General features: G+C 43.0%; 1 protein-coding gene across 1 annotated transcript in view; it reads right to left on the minus strand.

Moving 5' to 3' along the window:
• The window catches only part of PKHD1 (PKHD1 ciliary IPT domain containing fibrocystin/polyductin), a gene marked incomplete at its 3' end in the record, with an annotated part of 237,744 nt that overhangs the window by 142,818 nt on the left and 77,093 nt on the right, over positions 1-17,833 (minus strand). The window contains exons 35-36 of the mRNA XM_082276787.1: positions 16,707-16,857; positions 5,615-5,827 (exon numbers count right to left, since the gene is read on the minus strand). Of these exons, the coding sequence (XP_082132913.1) occupies positions 5,615-5,827; positions 16,707-16,857 (364 nt within the window). The remainder of the gene's footprint in view (positions 1-5,614; positions 5,828-16,706; positions 16,858-17,833) is intronic.

A 17,833-nucleotide genomic window follows, 5' to 3' on the forward strand; every position in this document is an offset into this window, starting at 1 on the left:
ACAAGGTAATATATTAGCTATGGCCTATGTACATATTCTATTCTATCCTATCCTATCCTATTCTATTCTATTCCATTACAGAGTATATAGTATATATTGTGTTATATTGTATTACTATCTTTACTACCTATATTATATTTATCTTTATTATATAATATATATATTAATGCCCATCTCTCTGTCCCCTTTGCATCACATTTTCCTCATTAAGATCAGCACCAACACACAAATCAACTGATTTAAGCTTAAATCAAAGATAATAGATGCATCTCTATTAGAAAGAAGGGCAAACTGTGAAAGACACAGCAGCTTGCCCTGAACCCAACTCTTTTTTTTTTTTCCCCCATCTGCTAGGTCTTTAAAATCTAATGGTCATCTTGTATTTGTGAATAAGAAAGTGAAGGCACAAGTCATTGTACATTAGTTACTCCATGGGAAGTGCCTAAGTGCAGTTTCTTACCCCCGGTGAACACGAGGGGATTCAAGGCAGCTCAGCCTTCTGTTCCAGAGCCATCTGCTTTAATGCATCATGTTAAAGTCAAGGTCTTGGAAAGGAAAAACACTGTCACAGGAGGCAAAAAGACTCCTGCAACTCCCATGCAGGATAACTGGCACCTAAGGAACAGCAGCAACCTCAGGTGTAGCAGGGGTGTGCAAATCAGGAAGGTCAGGTAGTGAAAAATAATATTTATTGAATAGAAGAGCATTTCAGTAGAGTAAAAAACATCTTTTCTCTAACAGATCTCTGCACCCTATCTTGAAACCCCCTGCTAGATACTTTTTTCCCTATTTTTTCCCCCTGGGAAGCTTTTCTTTTTAATATGTGAGTAAAGCAGAACAAATTCTCTCATGTTGTCTATGATCTCTTAATCTCAAACTCGGCACAGATACATAACACTGCCTAATGGAGGCAAAGCAAGAGGCATTTGATTAAATGTTTGATCTCTGGAGGAAAGCACAGGCTCTGTAAAGCACAGTGCACAGCTCACAAATATTTTGTGGTTTATTATTGATTAAAAGCAATTAAAATTAATAATTGGTTCAACTGATAAAAACCACTTTTTTTCCCTGAGCTAACCCTGAAAAAGTATCAGACTGCTTTGGCTGCAGAGAAATCTGGGATAGAAGTCATGCAAATTTACCTCTATAATGTAATTTTCTCCACTGCACGTGCAGGGCCATTCTTTGCAGCAGGACTAGCCATGACTTTAGAGCATTGAAATGACTGCTGACACCCCTGCTTGAATTATCGTGATTATAAATAAGTTATTAAACCAAAACCTTCAGGACATAGCTTTTTCTTTACTACACACCTTTCATGGTTTGGACAAGGTGAATGGAGCATGTTTTTAATCTGGATTGTAACAACCAACAACACAGTGTAATATCACAACAGTGTGTTTTAGATAAATGCCTGACAAAAGTGATGGTCTTTTTTTGAAAGAGGCACAGTCTGTTTTGAGGGGACACAATGGAATAATGAGATCATCTACCAGGACCGCTGAAAATGGAGAAGGCCTTTAAAATTTTTCAATGTGTGGAAATATCTCTGCTCTGGAGCCAGACTGGGAGTGCTGTGAGTGTTCAGCCTTGAGAAGAGAAGGATCCAGGGAAAATTTAGAGCCCCCTCCAGAGCCTAAAGAGGCTCCAGGAGAGCTGGAGAGGAACTTTAGACAAGGGCCTGGAGGGACAGGAAAAGGGGGAATGATCTTAAGCTGAAGGAGGGTGGGTTTAGATGGGATATTGGGAAAAACCTCTTCCTGTGAGGGCAGTGAGGCCCTGGCACAGGGTGCCCAGAGAAGCTGTGGCTGCCCCTGGATCCCTGGAAGTGCCCAAGGCCAGGTTGGATGGGGCTTGGAGCACCTTGGGATAGTGGAAGTTGTTCCTGCCCATGGCAGGGGCTGGAACTGGATGAGCTTTCAGGTCCTTCAAACCCAAACCAGTCTGTGATTCCATGATTAGGGTGTTAGGACCACAAGATCAGCTGTCACAAGGACAGGCTGGGTGTTCTTTGTTTTGATGCAGCACCTCCACTCTGCACCCAGTTCCTGCCCCCACTCAGCATCCACTGGTGTCTCCAGTTTCCCTGGGAAGGACAAAGGCACAAGAACAGACAAGGCCACCATGCTGAACTTCTCTCCCGAAGCTTGTCAGGAGAGTTTCTCAGGGAATAGAGCGCGAATGGAGCTGGAGACAGTGATAAATTTCCCTTCTGAACAATCAATAAAACTCTCTCAGCCCCGCTCAGGCCCCTACTGCAGATGCAAGGGCCATAATTACATTGTCAAAAAGTCGAGTTGCCCTGGCTGACTGAAACCCCCTCCTCAAAGTGACGGGTGATTGACAGGCAGTTTATGGGTGGCACGCTCTGACTGGCAGGGGAGTTGGCTAAAGCCAAAGGCAACAGTGAAATTTCCCAGTCTGCTACAACTACCGGAGCAAAGGACTGCCACTCATGAGGGAATTGTGGGAAACCCTTAGTCATATTAACATATCAAAGTGAGGAGCTGACAGCGCTTACTAAACAATCTGAACTCAACCAGAGCTGCAGAGCATCCCCCAACGTTCCCAGTCTGAAAGAGAAAAGGAATTAAAATGCGCTCTGTCCTGTCTTCGCCAAGACAGCCAAGAATTTGGAAACCTGCTTATTTAATGATTTTGATCTGAGATAACATATATATTCTTGTATATAAATGTATCTCACAAATGTATATTGCTGAGCATGTCAGCCTCTTTCACACATACATATGAAAGGGGCTGTCATGCTCAACGATTTGTTCTATACCACAGACCAGACTGATGCTAAGTTGAAGACAGAACAGTAGATTTTTTTTCCACGTCAGCAATATGAACCCAGTAAAGGACCCCACTACTTTCTGTCATGTTTTGTAGCAGGCTTCTACTGCTTCAATGTTAAATTGCAGATTACATGGTTTGAATGAACAATAATTGCAGCCATGCACTGGGGCTGAGCGTTGTGCAGAGCTTAAAAGTGACTTCTCAGCTACTCTGGATTTGTTGAATAAGAAATTGATATGAATTCTTGAATAAGAACTGGTTTTGAATAACAATAGAATAAGAGTTGGAGTTGTTCAGCCTGGAGAAGAGAAGGATCCAGGGAGAATTTAGAGCCCATTCCAGGGCCTAAAGGGGCTCCAGGAGAGCTGAAGAGGGACTTGGGACAAGGGCCTGGAGGGACAGGACAAGGGGGAATGGTTTCAAAGTGAGAGAGGGCAGATTTAGATAGGATATGGGGAAGGAATTGTTTCCTGTGAGGGTGGGGAATCCCTGCTACAGGTTGCCCAGAGAAGTTGTGGCTGCCCCCGGATCCCTGGAAGTGTCCAAGGACAGGTTGGATGGGACCCTGAGCAACCTGGGATAGTGGAAGGTGTTCCTGCCCATGGAATGGGGGTGGACTAGATGGTTTTTAACATCCCTTCCAACACAAGCTTTTTGATACCCAAAAATTTATAAAAAATTGAAACCAAGAGATGTTTCCACTAAGGGTCAAGCCACCTCTGACTCCACATATCTCCATCCAAGTAATCCTTCGATTGCAGACCTCATCTTTTTGTTTTCCTAGGGAATGGAAACTCACTGGGAATTATGGCACTGAGTAAAACAGATGAAATATCAGTGAGAAAAGAGTCAAAGGTACTGATGTGGATGCCTGGGTTTGTCTCTCTCCATCACATCACTAAGGTGAGACAGCAAAATGCACTCTGCCCTGTTTGTCTTCAGTTTTCAGGGTGATGGAGTCACCAAGCCAAAGATGATACAGGCTTGGAGTGGAAAGGAGAAGCAGCACAGGAGGCACAGCTGCCAGGAGTTGCTACTGGCTTTTCCTACATTGCTAGAAAACAAAAAGCATGGAAAAGTGAAGGCTTGTGCTGTAAATTGCTGAAAATCTAAGGACAAAATCCTGGCTTACTGGGGTCAAACCAGGGATAGAAGGACACTTTAAAGTAGCAGAAGACATAGAAAGTGAAGCAGCAAAAGCTGTTGTCAGGCAAATTCAAATCAGACATTTCAATACTTTTCTCTAAAAAGGAAAAAAAAAAAAAAAAGGATTATTAACCAAATTAATCCCCTGGAAAAAGCCTCTAAGGAAAAAGCTGATTTCTGTCTCCCTTGATGTCCTCAAAGATCAAGCCTTTCTGGAAGGCAAGCTTTAATCTAAGGGGAATTACTGAGCTCAGGGCTGGGATAACTGTGTGAAACTCAATGGCCAGTAACGGACAGTCAATTCAGCCAAAATGCTCTAATAGCCCTCCTTCACAGAGATCCTCCAGGAAATGGGGTAGAAATGCTCTGCAAAGCCACTTCACTGAAATTATTGAAGCCTTTTACAGATAGTAAATAATTGAGCTTTGCTGTGTCTCAATGAAGGGGTCAAGAGCACCTGACGTGGTGCTGAGGTGCAGCCCCACTTCTCTTGCCTCTGCCAGGATCTCCTTCCCCAGCCTCTGCTCCTCTCTCCTGATTCAGAAAACATCTGTTCACTGCCTTCACTCCCAACCCCACCTCTCCCAATCTTGCTCAGCTCCTGTGAGCTGGCAGGACGACGGCACAGAGGGGCAACTCACTCCCTGCCTGTGTTCAGATGTTACTCTCAGTGCCTGACTTCATTTTTGACTGAGAACCACACGTCTCTGTGCTCAGCCAGCAACAACTCTGCCTGTAGGGCACAGGGTGGAAGTTCAAGCCCTGCTGGAGGGTGTGAACATCCACCAACAGGAAGGTTGACACACAAACAGAAGGAAGAAGAGACGTTCAGAAGGAAGAAGGAAGATGAGACATTCAGATGGCTTCTCTCTATTTCTTTTTCTCCTCTGTGACACTTAGAGCCTTTAAAAATAGCCCACTAGTGAAGAACTTGAAAAATGTGCGTTGCACCAATGTTCTGATTCATGCTGAGTTTGGACTTGAATTCTATGACCAAACTGGCCATTTTATACCCATATTTCATACTGTTCAAAAAAAGCTCCATCTTTAAATTCTTCTATGCCACAATATAAGAAAGGTGTGGAGATGTTGGAATGAGTCCAGAAGAGGCCATGCTCTGAGGGCTGGAGCACCTCTGCTCTGGAGCCAGGCTGGGGGAGCTGGGGGTGTTCACCTGGAGAAGAGAAGGCTCCAGGAAGGCCTCAGAACCCCTTCCAGGGCCTAAAGGGGCTTCAGAAGAGCTGGAGAGGGACTTGGGACAAGGGATGGAGGCACAGGACACAGGGAATGTCTTCCCACTGCCAGAGGGCAGGGTTAGATGGGATATTGGGAAGATGCATGTATTCCCTCTGAGGATGGTAAGGCCCTGGCACAGGCTGCCCAGAGAAGCTGATGCTACCTCTGGATCCCTGGAAGTGTCCAAGACAAGGCTGGATGCACCTTGGAGCAACCTGGGATAGTGGAAGATGTCCCTGCCTATGGCAAGGAATTGGAATGAGATGGTTTTTACAGTCTCTTCCGACCCAACCAATTCCATGATTCTGTGAGAATAATGACCAAAGTTTCGTCAATTTATTTTTCTTCCAAAACCCTTTTTCCTTGTTTTCTTCAATTTGTTTTCTGTTATCCATTTGTCCTTTGCTTTTGACAAGAAAAAAAATGTACTCACCATGAATGGAAAGGGTCCCATTCCTCACTGCCAGGAATTTGACTCCATATGGAAATAATGGTGGAGAATGGAGGCTGCCATAGAGATAGATGTGTGCCTTGTGACGGAAAGGGGCCTCAGGGGATCCCACCTGGAGCTCTCCTCCATCAGAGACCAGGATGTAATGAGCATGCAGTTCTACAGGTCCTGGTCCAGTGAACAAGAGTTTGCCACCTGAAGACAAGAGAAGAACAAAACACAGTCATATATTCAGCCAGTCATTCTCTCACAGTCAAAGGAACTGTGAGAAGTAGGTAAACAGAGGGGTTTGCAGTAAAATTAAAAGGCTAAAATATTACTGCATTCTGTGATATTTCCACCTTGCCCCATGCTTTCCCCTATGAATTTACCAACTTTTTACAGACCTGTTTAATCTGGTCCATTTTTTGATTCTACAACAGTCTGCATTTCTAGACTTGAGCAAGGCCAGTCAGCCTGGGCAGACTCTGCAACCACAGTGGAAGGAAGTTGTGTTTGGAAAATCCCAATTTTAACCAACTAAGTCACTTCATGTGAAAAGGGATATTCCTACTTAATTTGTATTATGTTACTTTTTAGATTACAACCTACTTGTGACTGGGAGAGGGTAGAGGAAACCGGCTTCGGAACATAAGAACTGGCAACTTGTTTAGATCAGTGGTTGATTTAATCCTGCAAACTCTTCCAGCTGCTGTTCGAAACCAGATGCTTCCAAATACAGCGTAAGGCACGTCTCCCTCTTAGCTGGCTGTGAGTTGATCTCCCCATCCCATAAAAAGCTCATTTTAATCCCTAATTAGAGGTTAGCTTCGCCTTAAAGCATAAGGTTTCATCTCCTTGCCAACATTTTCCTCCTACCGACTATTAGTATAACTGGATAAGATTTGCTAGTAATAAAGAACTGGTCTTTGGAATCTTTGTGATATTTGGTCTCAACGACTTCTTGAAGCAATGAATTCTGTGGGTTAAATGCATAGTGCATGAAAAGCCATTTCCATGCCTTTTTTTTTTTAATCAAGCTCTTCAGTTCTGTCAAATGCCTCTCTTGTTCTTGCCTAGAGTGAGCTGAAAATGCCTGTCTGTCACCTCAGGATGGTTTATTCCATTATCTCCTTTCATAGCTCCTCTTCTGTGTAGGACACTGTCACTATCTTTACAGCGGATGTGGACAGAGTGGACTCTCATTCATTTCATGGGATATGCCTTCCTAGGTCAAGCTTGTTTCCCAGGGGCTAGTAGGGAAATTCCCAAAGTCTGGAAAATTCAGACCTTTTACAGAGGGTCTACCACGCTCCCTTTGTGTGAAGTAGCTGGTAACTGTGCCAGTTCATCCCATAGCCAGCTTGCTACTGGTGGAAGCAGTTTTTAATGGTGATCTCTCTACCTACCACACAGTTGGCTCTCCTGCCTCACAGATTCTTCCCTGTGAAGGTGGTGAGACCGTGGCACAGGTTGCCCAGAGAAACTGTGGCTGCACATCCCTGGAAGTGCTCAAGACCAGGCTGGATGGGACCCTGAGCAACCTGATCTAATGGAAGGTGTCTGTGCCCATGGCAGGGGGTGGAACAAGATGATCAGATGATCTCTAAGGTCCCTTCCAACCCAAACCATTCCATGATTCCATGATAATGCTACCAGCCCTTAGCATGATCAAGGGAGATCAGACATCTGGTTTAATTGCAGTATTTAGACAAAAAGAAAAAAAAAAAGAAGGAAAGAAGTTCTGATATAAAAAACAGATTAAATACTGCCTTGATCATTGCTTGCCATTGCTCATATTCTGCTAATCTTGATTTCCTTTTTTATTCTTGCATGGAGGGGCTTTCATTGTTTCATTGATTTCCTAAGTTTATAACAAAGTCTTTTAACTTAGTCCTCATTTCCTAGGATTATAACAAAGCCAGTATTTGAATGGGGACTACCCATTAAATATTTTCTTTCTAGATTTGAATTCTTTCTACATATTTTTTTAATACAAAACACTTAATCAAAGAAAAAGATAAATCCCACATTTTCTTGCTTATAACCACTGGGAACCACAAGTTTGCTCTCACAAACACCAACACCCCCCATGTGTAAATTGTCTCTTTCCCTAGACATACTTTTCTATGTACAAATGTATTAATGTTGAGCCTTTATATAGAGTTTTTGCAAATTATACTGCATAGATTGTGATGAACCAGAACAAATTTCAGCTTGTTTCATGTAAAACAACACAAGATATCTGACTCCAGCAGCAGTTTTAAAGCCCTTGAATGAGACTGGACCTGTTGATTTAAGAATGTGTATTCTTGAGGGAATATTTAATGTTTTCATTCTATTAGCATTATTTGGCAATAAATGGACTGCTGGTCCATCTTCCTCTTGTGATCTAATTTACCATCCTGTTCCTTCCCATACTGAGAACAGAAATATTTATTAAATACTTTTGCCTTATAGCAGCAGTGTTAATAATTTTATCACAACAATCTATAAATGGAACTGTAAATCACTGCGATTTATTTCACTCCTAACATAAAAAAAGACATCTTCCCTAAGGTCTTTATTGACTTCCTATGCTCTGTTCCCAGTGAAATACAGTCATTTCTGTTTCCACCTCTCTTCATACAATTTTTAATGAGTATTTTAATTGCTGCCATGCTGTACCACTGAACTAGGAGGCCTGGTAGACAGTTGTCCTATCTTTTGATTGCAAAATCTGTTCTGTCTCAAACAAGATTTCCCAAGTTTCAGTCACCTTTTTCCCATTCAAAATTTTCAAGCTGTTGATCAAAGACTTTCCATATCTTTTGTGGATTTCTGAGTGTCAGAGAAGCTTGGATGCTGCTGACTGCTCTGCACTAGGTGCAAGTACAAGCAATAGTCCCACCACATTCCAGGAGCAGCTGGAATTCCAACAGGAGCTGTGCACACCTGGCCTGCAAGTTTGACCCTTCCAGGGGGAAATCAGAGTCATTGAGGTTGGAAAAGATGTCTAAGGTCACTGAGTCCAGCCATTAACCCAGCACTGTTGAGTCCACCACTAAACCATGACTCCAAGGATCATGTCCACACATTTTTTGAACACTTCCAGGGATGGTGAGTCCACCACTCCCCTGGGAAGTCTGTTACACTGCTTGACTTCCCTTTCAGTAAAGGAATTCTTCCTAATATCCAATTTAAACCTCTGCTGGTGCGACTCGAACACCAGAAGCCCTTATTTTAGGAAGAAATTCTTCCCTGTGGTGCTGGTGAGGAACTAGAACAGGTTGCCCAGAGAAGCTGTGGCTGCCCCACCCCTGGACATGTTCCAGGCCAGCTTGGATAGGGCTTTAAGCAACCCAGTTTAGTTTAAGGAGTCCTATCCACAGCAGAGGGATTGGAACAAGATGGTTTTAAAGGTTCCTTCCAACCAAACCATTCTATGATTGCAGGATTCGCTGTATGTGACTCTTTTGCTTTCCCTTAGAAGCAGCAGTCAGACCCAGCATGTAACCCTAGAAAATGGACAGATGAGCTACACTTATGGTCAGTCCACAATGCCACTGTCACCTGGCTCTTTGCAAAGCTTCTGAAAACCTCTCAGGACAAATCCAAATGGTGCTCAGTCTTTGGGAGATAATGCAGAGAAAAAAGTAAAGTTCAACTGCTGAGGATTAAAGAAGAGCAGCATCACAGAACAGAAAATAAAGCATTAGGAAGGACTCATTTAACCATTTATCAAGTCTATATGTAAAACAAACTCTGGCCAAACTTGCAAATTCTTCTGTCCAAAAATTGCATATTGTCCCACTAACCCTCTGTGGTTTTTGTTGGGTCTGAATAAATATACAGTTTCTGCTTTACAAGGTTGTCTTCCCCTTTTTCTAAAAAGAAAATAAAAGTTACGCTTCCTTTTTTTATTGCACTTGACCCCTTCTCTGAAAGCAGAAAGCAGGAATATTGCTCAACGAAGCCTTTGGCTGTGACCTTCAAATTGTTTGTTATGGCTGCGCAGGAAAGCAAAGTCCTACACATGACCTTGAGGGTGATTTTATAAAAATCAATCAACCACTGTTATGATGGCCTCCCCACCAAGCAAAATAAATACAATTAAGCCCATAATCACTTCTGTACAGTAATGTGCAAATTCAATGGGTCTCTTTAGGTGGAGTGAGGGAGAGAGGGGAGAAATATGTTGAGGCTGTTTGATACTTTGTGAGAACATCAGAAGCACCATTCTTCTCAATTAACCCAGCAATTAGCCTCCACCTCTGCACGAACAGAAAAGAAATCTTTCTTTATCTGTCTTTACCAAAGGGAAAAAAAAAGGAGGAAAAGAAAGAAAAAAAAAACAACAAGGCAATTCCATCTGTCCCACAGGAGGGGAGAAGTGGCCAGACCAAATAATTTAAAAAAAAAAAATAGTAAAGAAAACAAACCTGATAATAAGGTGGGAGGTTTAATTTGCTGAAAGGATAATTACAACACCACTGGTTTTGTGAAATGAGATTTACCTCCTGAAGTCCTTGGGAAATGGTGGAGGACACGCTCAAAAGTAAAGGACTTGGAAAGGGAATGTTTTAACAATTCTCTCTGTCAGGCAGCATGAACTGACTCATGCAATGCCACAGCTCAGGTATCCAAAACATTAACTATGACAAGAGGCTGCATTATGCACTTCTGAATAAAAAAAAAAGGATAATGACAGAGTAGAGGATTGGGAGGATTGGTGTGGGGAGTTTCTTCTTGCCTCTGTCATGAAGATTCACACTGGCAGACATAGCAGCTTATATCCCTTCTCAAATCCTAATTTTAAATTAAAAAATAATTCTTATATAGATATTCTCATAACGCATAAGAACAATGTCATTATCCCTCATTTAGGTTGTGATGCAGACTGTTCTAGAGATTTCCTGAAACTGGAGAGAAGCAAAGTCCCCATTCCAAAGTACACCTTTAATTTGGAGACCTTTTCTATTACGATCTTTTGAGGCCACACTTTGCATTCACTGTCAATATTTTTCCTAATGAACAGCTCATTAGGGAACTGGGATAAAAGTAACATGTTTATATTTAGTTCTACTTCAGACATTCAGTTTCACTTCATATTTGATTTAATTCTACTTATTTATGTAAAGCTGAATACAGTATTAAAGCAAGCAAACTACAAGAACAGTGCTGGATAGTCAAGGTTTTTTTTTTTCAATAATCAAGTGGTAGAAGAGTATCAACAAAATGGTCTTATATATCACTACTGTGTCATAATCTTCAATTAACAGGAAATTTCCTCTGCATGGAAGGGGATTTGCAGATTGAAAGCTCATCCCCTCACCTAGACTGCTCCTTGCCATCACAGGGGAGATCTGCTCTGGTTGTTCCACGACCATGAATAACATCCCCGCAGCCTTCAGCTTGCCCTTACCAGCTCCTCTCACTTGGTGTTTCACATGACAAAGCCACAGAATCTCCCATGAGACAGGCTCAGGCTCAGAAGTTCTATTCCTGGCCAGCATCCCTGAGTGGCAAACAGCAGGATGCCACTGCCAGAGCTGGAATAGCTTTGCTTGATCCTGTAAAACCGCAAGGCTGCAGTGTGCTGGCAGCCCTCTCACTGCTCATTCTTCTGTTCCAAGGGTGTCCCTGGTGGGGCCTCCAAGCAGGAAAAAAAAAACCCCAAAGCAACTAAAATCTTGCTGTGTACAGAAAGATGAAAACAGAGTTTATGAGCTTCAAAAAAGACAATTAATTATTTTATGGATCTGTCACCTGCCCCCTGTTGACATGCTCATAGGACATTCCAATGAGCCAAGAAAGTTGTTTGCTGGTTGGACCATGGCTGAACAAGATGCAAAGGGGAATTCTGTGATATTGGCCCCATCCAAAAGGCTGCTCGAACCAAGAGTCCAAAATTCATCCTGTACCTCCCTCAAAATATTCCTTCATGTCCACAGCACACAGGTACAGATCCCGGATTAGCTCTGAATTCAAATGCTTACATATTTCCACCAGCACATCACTAACATACTCACAAGTTAAGCTTTTATTCCAGCATTTTGTTGGATGGAGGCCTTAATCCATTCCTGGGAGAGGAACCAGCAGCTGCTTCAGTACTCTCAGACAGAATTCATCTCCCCAGCCTGACAAGCCTTTGTTTTTTGGCTTGCTGTACTCACAGCCATCTGTTCAGATGGCACGTGCTCCCTTGGAAGCTGGTGAGGCTTTTCCCTTAGAACTCAGGAGCCAGGCAGAGGCAATTCAGATTGGCAGCACAGAAGGTGCTGCCATGGGTGTGTCTCCTTCAAAGAACTCCTTCCATTTCTTCAGCTCTCAGCTGGCCTTTGAGATACTTAGCAACACCTTTGATGGATTTGGAAGAGAGCTGACTTGGTGAGGAAGAGGTGTGGACGCTCCAGGGTGGCTTCTAGCTCATCTGACATCATCTGGGACCTAACTGAGGAGCTTCCAGGTGCGCCTTGTGAAGGCACCAGGTAAACACCACCAACAGAGGTATGATGAAAACAAAGGTCCTTGGGACTTGTTTCAAGTCCCCAAATGATAGACATTCAAAAAATGTACATCTGGAAATTCTTCCCTGTGAGGGTGGGAAGGCCCTGGCACAGAATGCCCAGAGAAGCTGGGGCTGCCCCTGGATCCCTGGAAGTGTCCAAGGCCAGGTTGGACAGAGCTTGGAGCAAATGGGGATAGTGGAAGGTGTCCCTGCCCATGGCAGGGGGTGGAACTGGATGAGATTTAGGGTCCCTTCCAACCCAGTCCAGTCTGTGATTTTGTGACTTCCTCCTTCCATGACAGTGATTAGAGGAAGGAGTTGGTGCTGCCTCAGGTTTCTGCTCAGTCTGTGCCAGAGCTGTGTTCAGTTCCTTGGCCAGGATTAGCTTCCACAGATTTGCTCATCATGCAACATCCCAGAGGAGTCTCAAGAGCTGCTGAAGTTGCAGCAAATCAATTTATTTGGCAAGTGAGAGCCCTGGGAGTCCAACATACATCCTGTAAGCCCATCTGGAACATGATGGCAAAAGAAACCTGCAGCCCTCACCCAAACATGAACCAGGGTTTGCAGCTGGGGGAGGATGTGAAAAGACCCACACCTTAAATTGCTACTGATTCAGGACCTTAGAACCCCTCCTCCAGGAATGTCCACCACTGTGGGTTGCACACTACTGGCTAACATTGAATCCCTGCAGAAAAATGTACTGAAAAATAAAGAACTGATGCCTTTCACTGGTTTTCCATGAAAAAAGACAGGATTTTAAAGCTCTAAGACTGATTATTGAAGTCTCACCATAACAATGTAGGAAAATATCACATAGTGACAGAGAGAAATAGAGCTGACTTTTCTTCCTTTTAAATCTCAATTAAAAAATACATTGGATGAAATTTCCCATTAGCTGGTACTATTTGTACATCCCATGTTCTTTCTTTAATTAAAAAACATGCTTATTGCAATACTGCCAGAATCGTTTTTACGGTATTTTAATTGTAATGTCTCTGCCTGATTAAAAAAAGAAAATATGAACTGGAAAATGCCTAAAAAAAAAAAAAAAAAAAAAAAGGATCACAATGCATATTCAAATGGATTGTTCAAAATGGCACAGGAAACACCATGGCAGGAGCAGGTTCCAACTGTGCCTACTGACAAGGGATTTAAAAATGAGTTTAAGGACTGGTTGATGCCATAGACAAGAAAACAGAGGGAAAAGCTTTTTCCTTCTTTCACTGAATTAAAACCCAGTATTTATCAGCAGTGACTGAAGGGAGGTTACTTGACAACTATTGAAGTCAGTGTATCAGTGAATATTTGATGCTTGTTGCTAATGGCATCAAAGGCGAGGAAAAGACAAGCAAAATCAATATCTGTGTTTTTTCCTACTCCCAGATTTACCCACAGGATCCATTCTGGCCACAGTCTGATCAAAGTGTGGATTACAAGAAATTCAAAATATTCACAGAGTCAAAGAAAAACTGCACGTGGCACTCAGTGCTCTGCTCTAGTTGACAAGGTGGTGTTTGGTCAAAGGTTGGACTCCATGATCTTGGAGATCTTTTCCAACCTAAATGATTCTTTAAGTGAAATTGAGCCTTTCCCACTATAAGGATCAAAGCAATCTTCTCCCTTATGCCTGCAAGAGTGGCCACCTCAAACCTGCCGTTGCAAGTGCAACAGCCCAGGTGGGGATCTTCAATTCCACCGGGGTGTACTGGCAGTGTTACCCCAAAATTCACCTCCAAGGAACTCCTGAAAGACCAGGCAGCTTCTTTTTTTTGGTCTCCAGACCTCCCTAGACCACTATAACTTCAAAGAAAGGCAACAACACATCTGAGGTATCATCCCATCAAACACAAAGAAGTTCCTCCAGCATAAGAGCCGCACAAAGGAAATTTCCATCTGTCCTGGGTTATCATAAATATTTCCATACTTGTGATGCCAGGATTACAAAAATAACTGCAATCTGCTGAACATACAGAATTATCTACAGTCTGTCTATCTTGTATCTCTTCTCCAATCAGTCTTGTCTGAGCCGTTTCACAGCCTGACTATTAAACTTTCCACTCTCGATATCCACATGTTCATGCTCTGCTTGTTGAGGAGGAGGGAGAAACTGCTGAGCCCTTGTTGCAGTGAGCAGAACCCAGCTGCCTAATCCTATTTTCCTATTGTTCTGACCTCCAGATCTTCTGCCCAGACAGTCTGGTCATTCCCAGAACCACTATGTATTTGGAGTTATATGTTAATACAGCCAAAGGAGAGTCACTTTAAGACTGCATGTGAAATTGGTGTCCTTGTTCTAACACTCCTTTAAATAATTCCTGCAATGCTGAAATCATCAAAAGGAGACAACACAGAGCAGTATTCAAAATCCTTGTGGTGTCTTAAGAGAAGGGTAATTTCAATCAATGGGCCTGTAAATTTGTGTTGGGTTTGCTGGATGCAGCACCAGAAAATGGGCAGTGTAGTAGCAGTGGATTCAGTAGCATTACAGGGTTTTTTTCATCTACAAAGCCTTTTATTTTCAGCTTAAGAGTGCACAGACAGCCTGATGCTGAGTCATGAAAGCCAAAGGGAGTAGAGCTACAATTCAATCACATTCTCCAGCACTGACTAAGAAAAACTCTCCAGGTAGAATAGGAATGGGATGTTTCAGTCAAAGGACATATTCCCACCTACCTTAGGGGTTAGGGGTTTACTGCCATGCCCATCTTGCACCTGGGGAAAGTGGTTGATTATTTGATGTGCTCAGGGAGTTGGTAGCTGCTGCTCTGAGGTATCACCTGTGATTCAGTTTGAGATGGGTGTCTATAATTCCTAAGATGAACAAGTCTTTGGTGACGTGTTTCTATCAATACAGGACCCCAAACAGCTCCCTTGAGCTGGACAACTTAAAAAAAGGGAAGGTGAAGAAAGATAAATCTCGGCCTTATTTCAGAGTAGATCTTGCCATGTCTTGATTCCAAATCTAACCAAGGGTAAACAGCCAGAGAACCCATGGAAGTGGAAGTGGATGCAACAGGCAACTTCACAAAACTCAGATAAAAAATTCCCGTGCAGGTTATTGTTTCTAAAATGTTTAGTTACTCTGTTTGCTACAAAACATTGGAGAATATAATCAGATCTGGAATATTCTAATGCTGCTTTTCTAACTAAATTGACATTATAAACCAGACTTCTTGGAAAACATGATAAAGAGGAGGAATGATTTGAATGTCAGATGAGACAAAGCCATAAAGATACTACTCCAGACTTCATTAAATTCAATCAGAGCTCCGGTAGCTTCATGAGTGCTGACTCATAGATCAAATGAGCCTTTGAATAGGTCCAAAGTTCAGAGGGTTTCTGCTCCAATATTGTGCCCCTTTTCTGCACAAAGTCAGTGACTGACCCCCAAAATCTTCATCCAGATTTGCAGCCAAAAGGAATCTGGTGTTCTGACCTGTCTCCTCTAAAGTATGTCATAATCACAGTGAATCTAAAAAGAATCTTGAATCACAGATTTAAGATTTTCACTGGGGAAAAAAGTTGTACCAAAGTGTTTCACCTTTTTTTAATCTCAAATTCTCAGCTGATTTTTAATTTTGTTTTTAAGCAGGAATGATGTCTCATGTAGCAATTCTCGAAAACCTCTGAACATTGACTGAGCATGTTCAATCAGTTTTGGAAATGTTCTCATGATAGGGATGAACTTGCAAAGATTTATCTTTATGGAACTATCATTCAAATTTAAATTTAAAAATAACTGTCAAATGCATGAGTTTCACCATCATGTCAATGAAAAACTAGTACCTTTAATATCATTTTGGTATAAAAGCAATTTTATCAGCAAAGATCCAAGTTTTTACACATATAAAAACTCCTGTTTTCATTTTTTGAGCTCTATTTCAGCAGAGGCTTAACTTTGAGCAAGCACTTTCACCAGCACAACTTATTCCCTTAATACCAGGCATGTGTACAGCAGTTTCCACAACCAGGACCTAGCTTCCAGGGGGGAATATTTCTGGCATGGAATTACGAGTCCTTTGAATTCTTACTTTGACACCCACAGAGATATCTCACACTTATTCTGGGTCTATGTATGGCTACATAAATCTGGCAGATCCAGGGCTTCCCATCATAACCATGCTCAGTTATTTACCTACTGCCCACCAGCTGTGCTCTAGGATTTTGGATTATTTAGTGCATTCGACAGCTGTGACCTGCAATTCTGTAATGCCATTGATTTTGTAAAGGTTTGTGACACATGTGCCTCAAAGATGCCGATCAGAACAGAGGTGATTATTGTTACCAGCAGTGCCATTATCACTGAACACTGCACGGGAGAGAAGAAATTTTGTCTGGGGAAAGAAAAAAGGGGGAAAAGGGCCTTTTTGCTTATATTGTCATTATGCCTCAAAGAGCATAAGCAATTGCTTGTGCACACAGAATAATTAAATTCTTGCCCTGTCCCCCATCACTGCCCCCTTGCATCTACTGAGAGCAGGCTCAGCGTGAACAACCACGTGTCTCCTCTGGTGCTGGAGCTGGGGAATGGAAGGAGAGATCAGGGACGTGAGAAACCCCAATCCTGGAAGAGGAAGAGCACCGAACCCCCCTCCTGCAGACCTTTGAGATGCAGCAGGTTGAGGACGCTCGTGGTGGTCCCCAAGAGCAGCGTCCGGCCTTCTTCTATCGTGACGTTATCGCCATCTCGCGGCTGGTGGCCAGCAGGCCAGCTGGAGTCCTCGTCCCACCGTCCACAGAACTGGAGGGCAAGCTGGAAAGAGAAAGAACCAGAGAAGTTCAAAGCTCACCCCATTCCCACCTTTCCAGAAGTCAGTTTGCACAGGGAACAGTGGAGGAGATGCCAGTGCCATGTCCAGCGTGGCACTGGCATCTCCTCCACGGTGTTCTGGGCAAGCTGACTTCCAGAGGGATCCTGGGTAAGGCAAAGGAATAGAGGGATATTGGCATTGGAGAGGTCCTTGGCCTTCAGGAATGCCTGTCACAGTTTGGGGTTGCCCCTTGTCTCATTCTGGTCTGGGGAATGAGGGGTCTGCTGCAGGTCTGGCTGCAGGTCTGGCACAGGTTTCCTGGCATGTGTCTCTCTCTGCCTCCCGAAAAGCAGAACTGCCCTGCTGTTTCCTGGCAATGTCATAAAAATAGCCTGAAGAGCTTAGAATTAAAACATCCTGCTGGATGGGCAGTATTTTGCTTTAGAGCTTTTTTTTTCCAAAGGCTCTCCTGCCGCTCATCCGCATTTAGACAGACTTTCCTCCTCTCAAATATCTTTTTAGCTTTCTCAGCTTATCCAGTGTTATTATTGCCTCTGCTTTGAGGGTGAGCACAGCAGTCCCAAATAAAGCCCCGAATAACTTGAAAACTGCTAATAGACTGTCTCATGGTGTGCAGAATGGTAAAATTATGCCTGAGTTTAAAGATTCCTCCTCACCTCTAAACTTCAAGCATGTACTTTGCAGTGAAGGTTTTATAGAATCACAGAATTGTTTGGGCTGGAACAATTTCATTCCAGCCCCACTGCCATGGGCAGCGACACCTCCCACTAGACCAGATTGTTTAGGGCCCTGATAGTAAATTTCTTGAAGAATCTGTGAATATTTTTGCCTGGACACATGTGCAAAAGTGTGGACATAGACATCCAAAACATATTATTTAGTCTCATATGTGAACCAGGAAGAACATCCTCAACTCATCTGAGGTGGGGGCGGGGGGAACCAGACATGGAAATATTT

The sequence above is a fragment of the Coloeus monedula genome, assembly GCF_965178545.1.
Source record: "Coloeus monedula genome assembly, chromosome: 2".
Taxonomy (NCBI): Eukaryota; Metazoa; Chordata; class Aves; order Passeriformes; family Corvidae; genus Coloeus; species Coloeus monedula.